General features: G+C 49.2%; 1 protein-coding gene across 1 annotated transcript in view; it reads left to right on the forward strand.

The window, feature by feature from the left end:
* LOC146058309 (short transient receptor potential channel 2-like) overlaps positions 1–10928 on the forward strand; it is a 30557-nt gene extending 19629 nt beyond the window's left edge. Inside the window, exons 5-13 of the mRNA XM_083170560.1 lie at positions 1103–1277; positions 1452–1652; positions 2977–3139; positions 5463–5555; positions 6133–6325; positions 6835–6962; positions 8474–8543; positions 8636–8765; positions 9997–10928. Coding sequence (XP_083026686.1) covers positions 1103–1277; positions 1452–1652; positions 2977–3139; positions 5463–5555; positions 6133–6325; positions 6835–6962; positions 8474–8543; positions 8636–8765; positions 9997–10328 — 1485 coding nt within the window. The 3' untranslated portion in view covers positions 10329–10928. The remainder of the gene's footprint in view (positions 1–1102; positions 1278–1451; positions 1653–2976; positions 3140–5462; positions 5556–6132; positions 6326–6834; positions 6963–8473; positions 8544–8635; positions 8766–9996) is intronic.
* The last annotated feature ends 692 nt before the right edge of the window (positions 10929–11620 follow it).

An 11620-nucleotide genomic window follows, 5' to 3' on the forward strand; every position in this document is an offset into this window, starting at 1 on the left:
TTTTTTTATAAATTTGCAAAAATCTCCCAAAAACTGTTTTCACATTGTCATTATGGGGTATTGTGTGTAGAATTTTGGGGGAAAAATAATTGTATTCTATTTTGGAATAAGGCTGTAACATAACAAAATGTGGAAAAGCGCTGGGAATGCTTTCTGGATGCACTGTACAGGCTCTGCATAGCAAGTCATGGCTCGCTAATTACAATGTACAACAAACAAAACCCATTCCATATAATTATTTCTGAGTGTACATTTGTGAAGCTCTCAGCACCTGAGTTTTATTTAGTTTGAATCAAAAATCGGTACTTGTTTCCTAGCACGGCGCCCAGGTTAGTGCCGTGCGATGCGATGCACCTCCCGGAAAATCGCATGCGTTTATAGGGTGTGCGATGCCATTACATTAGCTATACAATAATATCATTGTATGACATACAATGATGTTTTACGCACCCCCCACTATCCACGCCCCCCCGAAGCGTGGCGAGCGGCGGCGGAACGCGTCCTCCGACATTTTCATACCCCCACTATCTACGTTGGCGTGGAGTTGATTTTATATAGTGTGGCAAGCGCGAAGCGTGGTGAGTGCAGTGAGCCCCGCGAGGGGACGCGGATTACTTTACATGTATTCCGCGTCCCCTCGCGGGGCTCGGTATCTCACACTATAAAAAATCAACTCCACGCCGACGTGGATAGTGGGGGTATGAAAAAGTCGGAGGACGCGTTCCGCCGCCCCTCGCGGGGCTTGCTTCTCTTTGGGGTGGCGTAGATAGTGGGGGGTGCGTAAAACCTCTTTGTATGACATACAATCCTATTATTGTATAGCTAATGTAATGCCATCACACGCCCTATAAAATCGCATGCGATTTTGCGGGAGGTGCGATGCGATCCCCTGGGGCACACAGAGTAGTGAATAAATTACATTTAAAAAATCGCATCACACGGCAATAAAATGGCCCATGCGATGCGATTTCCCTACGCAGAATAGCCCACTAAGCTTAGTGGTCGCCGTGCTAGGAAACAAGTACCCAAAAAACTTTTTCTTTGAGCGTTTGTGTGAAATTCTAAAACTTCTGTCTGATTTGGGCCAATGATTTCCCTTCAGGTTGGGAAAGTTCTGAAGATCCCGGTGATAAAGTTCCTCTTGCACTCTGCGTCCTACCTGTGGTTCCTGATCTTCCTCCTGGTGGAGTCCATGATCATGGAGAGGAGACATGATATATATGAGGGCCGAGGCCAGACCATCTGGCAGAACTCTCTGCACATGATCTGGGTGGCAGGTGGGTCCTCAGCAGAAGCTCCTCACCTGGACTCAGTCAAGGAGTCATCTCCCAGGTCAATGGGTTAGACATGTATTTAGGATATTTACGGAGTGGTCACTTGTTATTTCACATATACAATGGTGATGTAGACAAAAACCTTCTGTAATTCACACCTGTGAGATGTGTCTGCAGGCTTTTTGTGGCATGAGTGCAAGGAGGTCTGGATCGAAGGGCTGAGGAGCTATTTCCTGGACTGGTGGAACTTTCTAGACATTGTGACGATCAGCATGTACCTGGCCTCCTTCTCTCTGAGAATCCTGGTGGCGGTGAAGGGTTACCTGTCCTGCAATGAGGAGCCTCAATCGGATGTGTGTTTCTACTACACCAAGGCAGGTGAGGCCCCGATAGCGATATGTGTGGTGGGGATAGAAGGGTGGTGAAGGCACCTGGATGTATAAGAGTGTGCCCTCACACACCTGGGCACGCCGCTCACCATATAATGATTCCCCAGTGTGTGCAGCGGCTGCCATAGAATCAGACTGATCGGGGGCGGAGCAAATGTCACATGACTTCCCCTCACACACCTGGTCACGCCCCTCACCATATAATGATTCCCCAGTGTGTGCAGTCTGTGTGTAGTCCAGGACTTACTCAGCGGATGTGATAGAATCAGGCTGATCGGGGGCGGAGCTGACATCACATGACTTCCCCTCACACACCTGGGCACGCCCCTCACCATATAATGATTCCCCAGTGTGTGCAGTCTGTGTGTAGTCCAGGACTTACTCAGCGGATGTGATAGAATCAGGCTGATCGGGGCGGGGCTGATGTCACATGACTTCCCCTCACACACCTAGTCACGCCCCTCACCATATAATGATTCCCCAGTGTGTGCAGTCTGTGCGTAGCCCAGGACTTACTCAGCGGATGTGATAGAATCAGGCTGATCGGGGCGGAGCTGACGTCACATGACTTCCCCTCACATACCTAGTCACGCCCCTCACCATATAATGATTCCCCAGTGTGTGCAGTCTGTGCATAGCCCAGGACTTACTCAGCGGCTGTGATAGAATCAGGCTGATCGGGGCAGAGCTGACGTCACATGACTTCCCCTCACACACCTGGGCAAGCCCCTCACCATATAATGATTACCCAGTGTGTGCAGTCTGTGTGTAGCCCAGGACTTACTCAGCGGCTGTGATAGAATCAGGCTGATCGGGGGCAGAGCTGACGTCACATGACTTCCCCTCACACACCTGGGCACGCCGCTCACCATATAATGATACCCCAGTGTGTGCAGTCTGTGTGTAGCCCAGGACTTACTCAGCGGCTGTGATAGAATCAGGCTGATCAGGGGCGGAGCTGACATCACATGACTTCCCCTCACACACCTGGGCACGCCCCTCACCATATAATGATTCCCCAGTGTGTGCAGTCTGTGTGTAGCCCAGGACTTACTCAGTGGCTGTGATAGCTATCTACAGCCTGCTGGTCCATCTTGTGCTATCTATAGCCTGCTGGTCCATCTTGTGCTATCTATAGCCTGCTGGTCCATCTTGTGCTATCTATAGCCTGCTGGTCTATCCTGTGCTATCTATGGCCCACTGGTGTAGCATATAAATGGGGGAAAGGTCTGCAGCATACAGTATACAATGTTCCTATGAATATGTAGGAGGTATAATGGCTGAGAGCTGAGCCCAGTGATGATCTCCTGCAGGACGTCCTGACTGGAACACTGAGGATCCACAGTTCATCGCCGAGGTCCTGTTTGCTATAACGAGCATGCTCAGTTTCACACGTCTGGCCTACATTCTCCCAGCACACGAGACCCTCGGGACCCTGCAGATATCTATTGGGAAGATGATTGATGACATGATACGGTGAGGAGCAGAGTGCCACAGAACCTGAACTTACTTATCCTAGTAATGGTGGTGTAAGCAGGGGCGCAGAGGGGTGGGTGCTGGGCACATGGTACATCCATGGGGGTCGGACCCGTTATGTGAGCGACTACTGCTGGTTACCGATACTAGAAATGGTGGTGTAAGCAGGGGTGTAGAGGGGTGGGTACTGGGCACATGGTATATCCATGGGGGCCGGACCCGTTCTTTGTGAGCGACTACTGCTGGTTACTTATACTAGTAATAGTGGTGTAAGCAGGGGTGCAGAGGGGTGCGTGCTGGGCACATGGTACGTCCATGGGGGCCGGACCCGTTATGTGAGCGACTACTGCTGGTTACTTATACTAGTAATAGTGGTGTAAGCAGGGGTGTAGAGGGGTGTGTGCTGGGCACATGGTACATCCATGGGGGCCGGACCCGTTATGTGAGCGCCTACTGCTTGTTACCGATACTAGAAATGGTGGTGTAAGCAGGGGTGTAGAGGGGTGGGTACTGGGCACATGGTACGTCCATGGGGGCCGGACCCGTTATGTGAGCGACTACTGCTGGTTACTTATACTAGTAATAGTGGTGTAAGCAGGGCTGCAGAGGGGTGCGTGCTGGGCACATGGTACATCCATGGGGGCCAGACCCGTTATGTGAGCGACTACTGCTGGTTACTTATACTAGTAATAGTGGTGTAAGCAGGGGCGCAGAGGGGTGCGTGTTGGGCACATGGTACATCCATGGGGGCCGGACCCGTTCTATGTGAGCGACTACTGCTGGTTACTTATACTAGTAATAGTGGTGTAAGCAGGGGCGCAGAGGGGTGCGTGTTGGGCACATGGTACGTCCATGGGGGTCGGACCCGTTATGTGAGCGACTACTGCTGGTTACTTATACTAGTAATAGTGGTGTAAGCAGGGCTGCAGAGGGGTGCGTGCTGGGCACATGGTACATCCATGGGGGCCGGACCCGTTATGTGAGCGACTACTGCTGGTTACTTATACTAGTAATAGTGGTGTAAGCAGGGCTGCAGAGGGGTGGGTACTGGGCACATGGTACATCCATGGGGGCCGGACCCGTTATGTGAGCGACTACTGCTGGTTACTTATACTAGTAATAGTGGTGTAAGCAGGGGCGCAGAGGGGTGCGTGTTGGGCACATGGTACGTCCATGGGGGTCGGACCCGTTATGTGAGCGACTACTGCTGGTTACTTATACTAGTAATAGTGGTGTAAGCAGGGGCGCAGAGGGGTGCGTGTTGGGCACATGGTACGTCCATGGGGGTCGGACCCGTTATGTGAGCGACTACTGCTGGTTACTGATACTAGTAATAGTGGTGTAAGCAGGGCTGCAGAGGGGTGCGTGCTGGGCACATGGTACCTCCATGGGGGCCGGACCCGTTATGTGAGTGACTATTGCTGGTTACCGATACTAGAAATGGTGGTGTAAGCAGGGGTGTAGAGGGGTGGGTACTGGGCACATGGTACATCCATGGGGGCCGGACCCATTCTTTGTGAGCGACTACTGCTGGTTACTTATACTAGTAATAGTGGTGTAAGCAGGGGTGTAGAGGGGTGGGTGCTGGGCACATGGTACGTCCATGGGGGCCAGACCCGTTATGTGAGCGACTACTGCTGGTTACTGATACTAGTACTAGTGGTGTAAGCAGGGCTGCAGAGGGGTGTGTGCTGGGCACATGGTACATCCATGGGGGCCGGACCCGTTATGTGAGCGACTACTGCTGGTTACTGATACTAGTAATAGTGGTGTAAGCAGGGCTGCAGAGGGGTGTGTGCTGGGCACATGGTACATCCATGGGGGTCGGACCCGTTATGTGAGCGACTACTGCTGGTTACCGATACTAGAAATGGTGGTGTAAGCAGGGCTGCAGAGGGGTGCGTGCTGGGCACATGGTACGTCCATGGGGGCCGGACCCGTTATGTGAGTGACTACTGCTGGTTACTGATACTAGTAATAGTGGTGTAAGCAGGGCTGCAGAGGGGTGGGTGCTGGGCACATGGTACCTCCATGGGGGCCGGACCCGTTATGTGAGCGACTACTGCTGGTTACTGATACTAGTAATAGTGGTGTAAGCAGGGCTGCAGAGGGGTGTGTGCTGGGCACATGGTACATCCATGGGGGTCGGACCCGTTATGTGAGCGACTACTGCTGGTTACCGATACTAGAAATGGTGGTGTAAGCAGGGCTGCAGAGGGGTGCGTGCTGGGCACATGGTACGTCCATGGGGGCCGGACCCGTTATGTGAGTGACTACTGCTGGTTACTGATACTAGTAACACAATTCTGTCTCCTGTTACCAGGTTTATGTTTATTCTCATGATAATCCTCACCGCCTTCCTGTGCGGCCTCAACAACATCTACGTTAACTACAGTGACTCCGACAAGCTGGGAAAGTATGTGGCCCATCCCCCACTGACTGCGTAATAATCTATCGCTGCACTAGGACTACACAAAAATATGCGGGGGACTGAGATGTCCCTGCTGGTGCACATTCATTAGTGGGGGGCTAGCCTGCACACTCTAATTCCAAACATAATAAGAGGGGCTATCATGCGCTGTAGTAGCCCACAGAAAAAAAAGAGAGAATGCAATTGCACACTCTATGTACGAAGAACACTGCTAATCAGAACAATTATACTAAAACCTGCTATTTAACAAAGAGGTTCTTAGCATAATTTTGGCCAAATATATGGGCCTACAACAACAAGGTGACCTCATCAGGTGGGTCCTTAACATTCCTCAGGTTGAAGTCCAGAGCACAGGACCACCTTGGCTAGCACAACCCTACTGCCCCGAGGCATCACACTAGTAGGAAGTAGCTTGGAGATATCAACCAGAGCTTCTGATCTGATACAGACACAATAGAAGGATGGATCATGTTTGTATACAGTATTGAACTTTGATTTGACATGTTCTCTCTGCACAATACTCAGACTCTTCTGCTTCACTTTATTTCTTGGCTATCTGCAGCTTTAACGAGACCTTCCAGTTTCTATTCTGGACCATGTTCCAGATGGTGGAGAGGACAACCGTGGACATGAATCACTACATGGTGGCGGAGTTTGCTGGTCGAGCTCTCTACGGTCTCTTTACCATTGTTATGGTCATTGTCCTCCTCAATATGCTTATTGCTATGATCACAAACTCCTTCCAGAAGATTGAGGTGAGATGGTACCTTGGCCTCAGGATGAGACACTTGTAATATTTGTGTGGACCCACTGTGATGCTAGTGATCTGCATTGGATAGCCGGTGGGTTATCGTTGACTGTAAGAGAAGACAGATAAGATGTTCCTTGGGGAACTCACGTTTACCCAGGCTTGGAGTAGATACTGGTCAGGTTAGTTCAGGGGGTTTTATAATAACCTAGGAGAAGTCTTGTGCGCAGCTGGTAGAGAGGTGATGAGTAGAGAGGAGGAGGTATAAACCAGAGGTAGAGCATCATTCTCTGTGCCCAAATCATTCTGGTGTGTACCCAGCATTAGGAGTATACTATACTAACAGTACTTATATACTCATAGTGTGGTAACTCCTTCTTCATCTATTGTCTTCTATTATTTTCCAAATGTAAGAAAAGAAAGTCCAGACACTTCTGTAACAATTACTTCTTATTCGTACCCTCTGTATTGCTGCCATTGTACCCTATGGATCTGACACATCTCTCCGCACTGTAGGACGATGCTGATGTTGAATGGAAATTTGCTCGCTCCAAACTGTACCTGTCCTATTTTAGAGAAGGTCTGACGCTGCCGGTCCCGTTTAACATCATCCCCACCCCCAAATCTCTCTTCTACATCATCAGGTACTGATCGCACCTCAAGTAATGGTTAATAGTTGTGCAGGACAAATACAATAATTCATAAACCAAAATAACCAATGCACGATGTGTATATAATACATGTACTGTATCGGTCTTACCCTCAACCCACATCCCACCATGATCATGATCTGCAAGCATCTCAGGAGGTCCATCTTAGGACTATTCTGGGAGACTTCAGTATTGACTGGAAATGACAGATGTTAGTGACATGAAAATCACATGGGATGGGAAGTCGCTGAGGGTCTGTATGTGGTTTTGGTCCATCGCAGTGTTACCAAGGTGTCTATTAATGACTTGGGGACTTATAGAAGGGAAGAGTAGGTACAGGGCTAAGAGCATGTGGAAGGAGCTGCCATTGCCGTGCCTACACTTGTAGTGGAAGATAGGGTTCCAAAAGCCAACAGTGACTGTAAACATCAGGCTGCCAAGGAACATCTATCCATGTAACGCCCAGTAAGAGGGGAACTGGTCCAGTGCTCTGACTGCATGGAGCTGGGGTGTGCGAGTTGTCTGGGCCTCAGCTTGTGGGTGAAAATCAGGTCTCCTCCTCCAATTCGAGGTCCCTGGTTTTTACCTCAGACAACCAGAGAGAGTCTCAGCCTAGAAGATTGCTGCTTGGTATCACCCAATGGTTAGGTAGACCCTGGCTGCTATGGCCCCATCACCCTGTCTGGATATGTTAGGACTAGAAGAGAACTGATGGGAGCCGTCTTCTTGCTCGGGACTAGAGAACTACTAATGGTTCCCTGAATCAGTTCCGCCCAGTGAGACGTTCATTCTCCCTTCTGCTGGGGTCATCTAACACTCTCCAAGCTCTGCTGTCCGTTGTGCTGACCAAAGCTCAGCGTATGGTTGCTGGTGCCTGAGGCTGGAGAGGTTCCGTGTAGTATCGGTGCTCACATTCCATGACATTTGGTATGAAACCATATTCTGAAAATACAAGATGAGTACAGTCCAAGAATCCCAAATGGTATATCCACTGTGTATCAGCTACGCTGGCAGGATGCCCATATAATGCCCTTCTCTCACAGGACAGAGCATGGGAATCCCAGATATCGCTCCTCCTTCCGTAATGTAAGGTTGTAATACATCATACAGTGGTTACAAATATAAAGGGGCACAACGCTGAAATAAAATGTAATAATAATTGGAATGGCAGACTTAATTAAAAGGACCTAATTTAATAATGGAAAGTTCATATATCTTACAGAGCATTATAAGAAACGAATTAAAAGCATGTCAAAATGATGGCTCAGTCCCTATCTTCCCCTACCTCCAATCTCTGTCGTCCCTCTGTCCATATACAGCAAGTTTGAAAAAGATCATTTGGCTTTCACTTTCTTTTAGAGTAATTTGGTCTGTTGAGTGACCTCTAGTGGTCATGGTCGGTACTTCACCTAAAAAACGTGAGGATAATTTAGCCTTTTATATATCCGTGATGTGTATCGCCACAGACTCATTCTCTGTATCTCGTCTTTCTGCTATAATGACAGAGGTGTCCTGAGAATAGTCTGCTGTTACACACCCAGGAGGAAGCCAGAATACCCCCCGATCTCCACCATTGTAAGTAGACTCTTTCTGTCCCTGTATGTCGCCTCTGCTCACCCGTGTACTTGTTACCTGTAACTTCCAATGGTTTTATCTTCTTCGTCCAGTCCAACATGGGGATGGGTGGTGATGATTTCGGGGAGAGTCGCGCCTCGTACCGCCTGCAGGTGATCAAGGCCCTCGTCCAGCGATACATAGACACGGCCAGAAGGGAATTCGAGGAGAGCAGACGCAAAGGTAACAAAGTATTTTGTGGCTGAAAAAAGTCTCCTCACCTAAATAAGCAGCAGGATATTCCCCTGCCTGGAAAACACAAGTATTTCCGATAACAGGACCGATGGCAGAGAAATGGTGCTGTAGACCACGCCGCGGCTTGGGGGAACCAGTGCTGTGTTGCCTGCAGGTCGCACTGGAAATACCTGAGCTACTGGCGTGCGTCACTGCCGCATTTCTTGGGTATTTAGGAGACGGGACCTAATTCCACAAAGTACCCACCCCCTCATGAGACCTGTGTCTGTACTGAGTCCTGTAATGACTGAGATAGTGCTCGCCCCCCACTTTCTCCCTCCCTCTTCCCCACCCCTCTTGCTCCCATACAATCTCTCTTGCTTTGTACACTCACTCTCTGACACGGTCACTTTCTCCATCCCCCTCTGGATACTCTCTTGCTTTATACACTCTCTCCATGATACTTTTTCTCTCTCCCTGACACATTCTCCCTCGCCCATCTCTTTCTCCCTCCCTCTCTCCCCTGGATACTCTCTTGCTTTATACACACAATCTCTCCCTCACACTGACAAAGAAAGTAGCCCCAGTAAACAAACAGGCAGGTAAGATAAATTATAATTAATTGGGGGGGGGGGGGGGGGGGGGGGGGGGAGCCTCAGGGCTTGAACCTAAGCCCCATATACAGATGAGTAGGGTTCTGACACTTGCGTACGACTGGTGAGGTGTAAGGGCCAGTCCACCGTTGCACTGCAGGTGGGGCAGAAGGAACATGTGCAGAGATAGTTAGATTTGGGTGGGTATTTTGTTTCTGTGCAGTGAAAATACTGACTGCTTTATTCTTACACAGCAATTTAGCTCTCAGTTTGAACAGCCCCCACTCAAATCTAACACTCTTCACATCTGCCCCACCTGTAGCACAGCATGGTGTTTCCCAGTATGCAGAGTTAGTGTGCCCATACACTGGTGAGATGTATCTCACCAACTGGTTGCATGCAATTTGCTTGCAATGTGGGCGGGACCTTCCTGGGGGACAGGATCGCATAGGATACATTGTAGGCAAGTATTTACCCTGCACAGAAACACTATAACCCACCCAAATCTAACTCTCTCTGCACACGTTACATCTGCCCCACCTGGTTTTGCCCATTATAGTAAATTCCTAAATAGCCCCCATTGTCCGAGCAGCTCTGCAGCAGTCCTAAACTCTGCCGTTATATCAAACACACTTTTATTCCCGCAGACCTGGGGAACCGGATCACGGAGCTGAACAAAAACGTCACCCGCCTCCAGTCAGGGGTGAAGGACCTGCGGCGTTCCCTGGCGGAGGGCAGCGTGCAGGTCACCGCTAAAGACAGCGACAACGTCCTGAGCCGCTACATAATGAAAGTGAAGAACAGTTTCCAGAATTACGACGAGGAATCCGTCAGCTCCGGGAAAGATTCCTCGGAGGTCACAGTTCACCAGGACATACTGCCGGAGGAGGACTGTCCCCCGTACCCAGACTTGTCTCCTGTAGACGATGTAGAGCATTTGGAGGCAGGAGAGGCCATGAGCCCCACACTGCCGATATGAAGGACCCCCATGCACCGCAGTATGGATCATCCACAGACTTCTATAGAAGGAAAATGTTACATATAGATATTCATTACCAGGTAGGGAGCAGGGGACAAGCCCATAGATCCCGGCTCATAGCTGGGCAGATGTGCTAGCGGTATCATCTAATAAACATGGTGATGAGTCTAATCACAGCTGACACAGCCGCAGACCAGGCATCACTCCCTGGGCTGATCCCTTGTGATCCTCACCTATACCAGACACCCAAAACTATTATATTGTACGGTCAGTAGAGAACACGGGTCTGCTGTCCCCCCACGCTCTGGATAACCCCCAACCTCATTCATCCCAGTCCCCCCATATTTACCCCCCTCACCCAGTGGTATCCCTGTAGTCAAATGTCCAGACTTCCGCTGTGCGCACATTGAGACGTGACAGACATTATTATAACTATATTTAAGCAGGAGGTAAGTCATCCTACCCCCCGGAGCTTACACTCTATGTGTATATGTTAGCAGCAGACATTGTACAGATGCACTGTGAGGAAATAGACCAGATTGGGAAGAGTTTCCAGTGTGTAGGTTTAGTAACTCTGGGGTAAATGGATGAAGCTTGGAGAAATGGGGGGAAATTTACTAAAGGAAATTTGTAAAAAAATAGTGTATTTGTATCCAGAAATACACTTATTTTTTACATTTACTATCCCGAAAATATGGCAATTCGTATTCGTATTGATGTGCTATCAATACGAATATGAATTGCCGTATTTTCGGGATAGTAAATGTCAAAAATAAGTGTATTTCTGGATACAAATACACTATTTTTTTCAAATTTCCTTTAGTAAATTTCCCCCACGGTGTCTAGTCCCATACAGACCGTTATGTGCAAGGTGTTAATGCTCCAGCCAATCAGCTGCAATGTGTACATTGACAGTCAGGATCTGATTGGCTGAATGTTCTTTATGGGGATACATACCATTTCTGTCTGCACAAATACCCAGATTACTCTGCATGGAGAAGAGTGACAACCTGTCCGCCTGTAATGTGGTTAGTGGCTGTATACGGTATATACTGTAGTGCAGGGAGAAGAGTGACAACCTGTCCGCCTGGAATGGGGTTAGTGGCTGTATACTGTATATACTGTAGTGCATGGAGAAGAGCGACAACCTGTCCGTCTGTAATGTGGTTAATGGCTGTATACGGTATATACTGTAGTGCATGGAGAAGAGTGACAACCTGTCCGCCTGGCATGGGGTTAGTGGCTGTATACGGTATATACTGTAGTGCATGGAGAAGAGTGACAACCTGTCC

Source organism: Crinia signifera, chromosome 2 (assembly GCF_055691185.1).
Source record: "Crinia signifera chromosome 2, ASM5569118v1, whole genome shotgun sequence".
Lineage (NCBI taxonomy): Eukaryota > Metazoa > Chordata > Amphibia > Anura > Myobatrachidae > Crinia > Crinia signifera.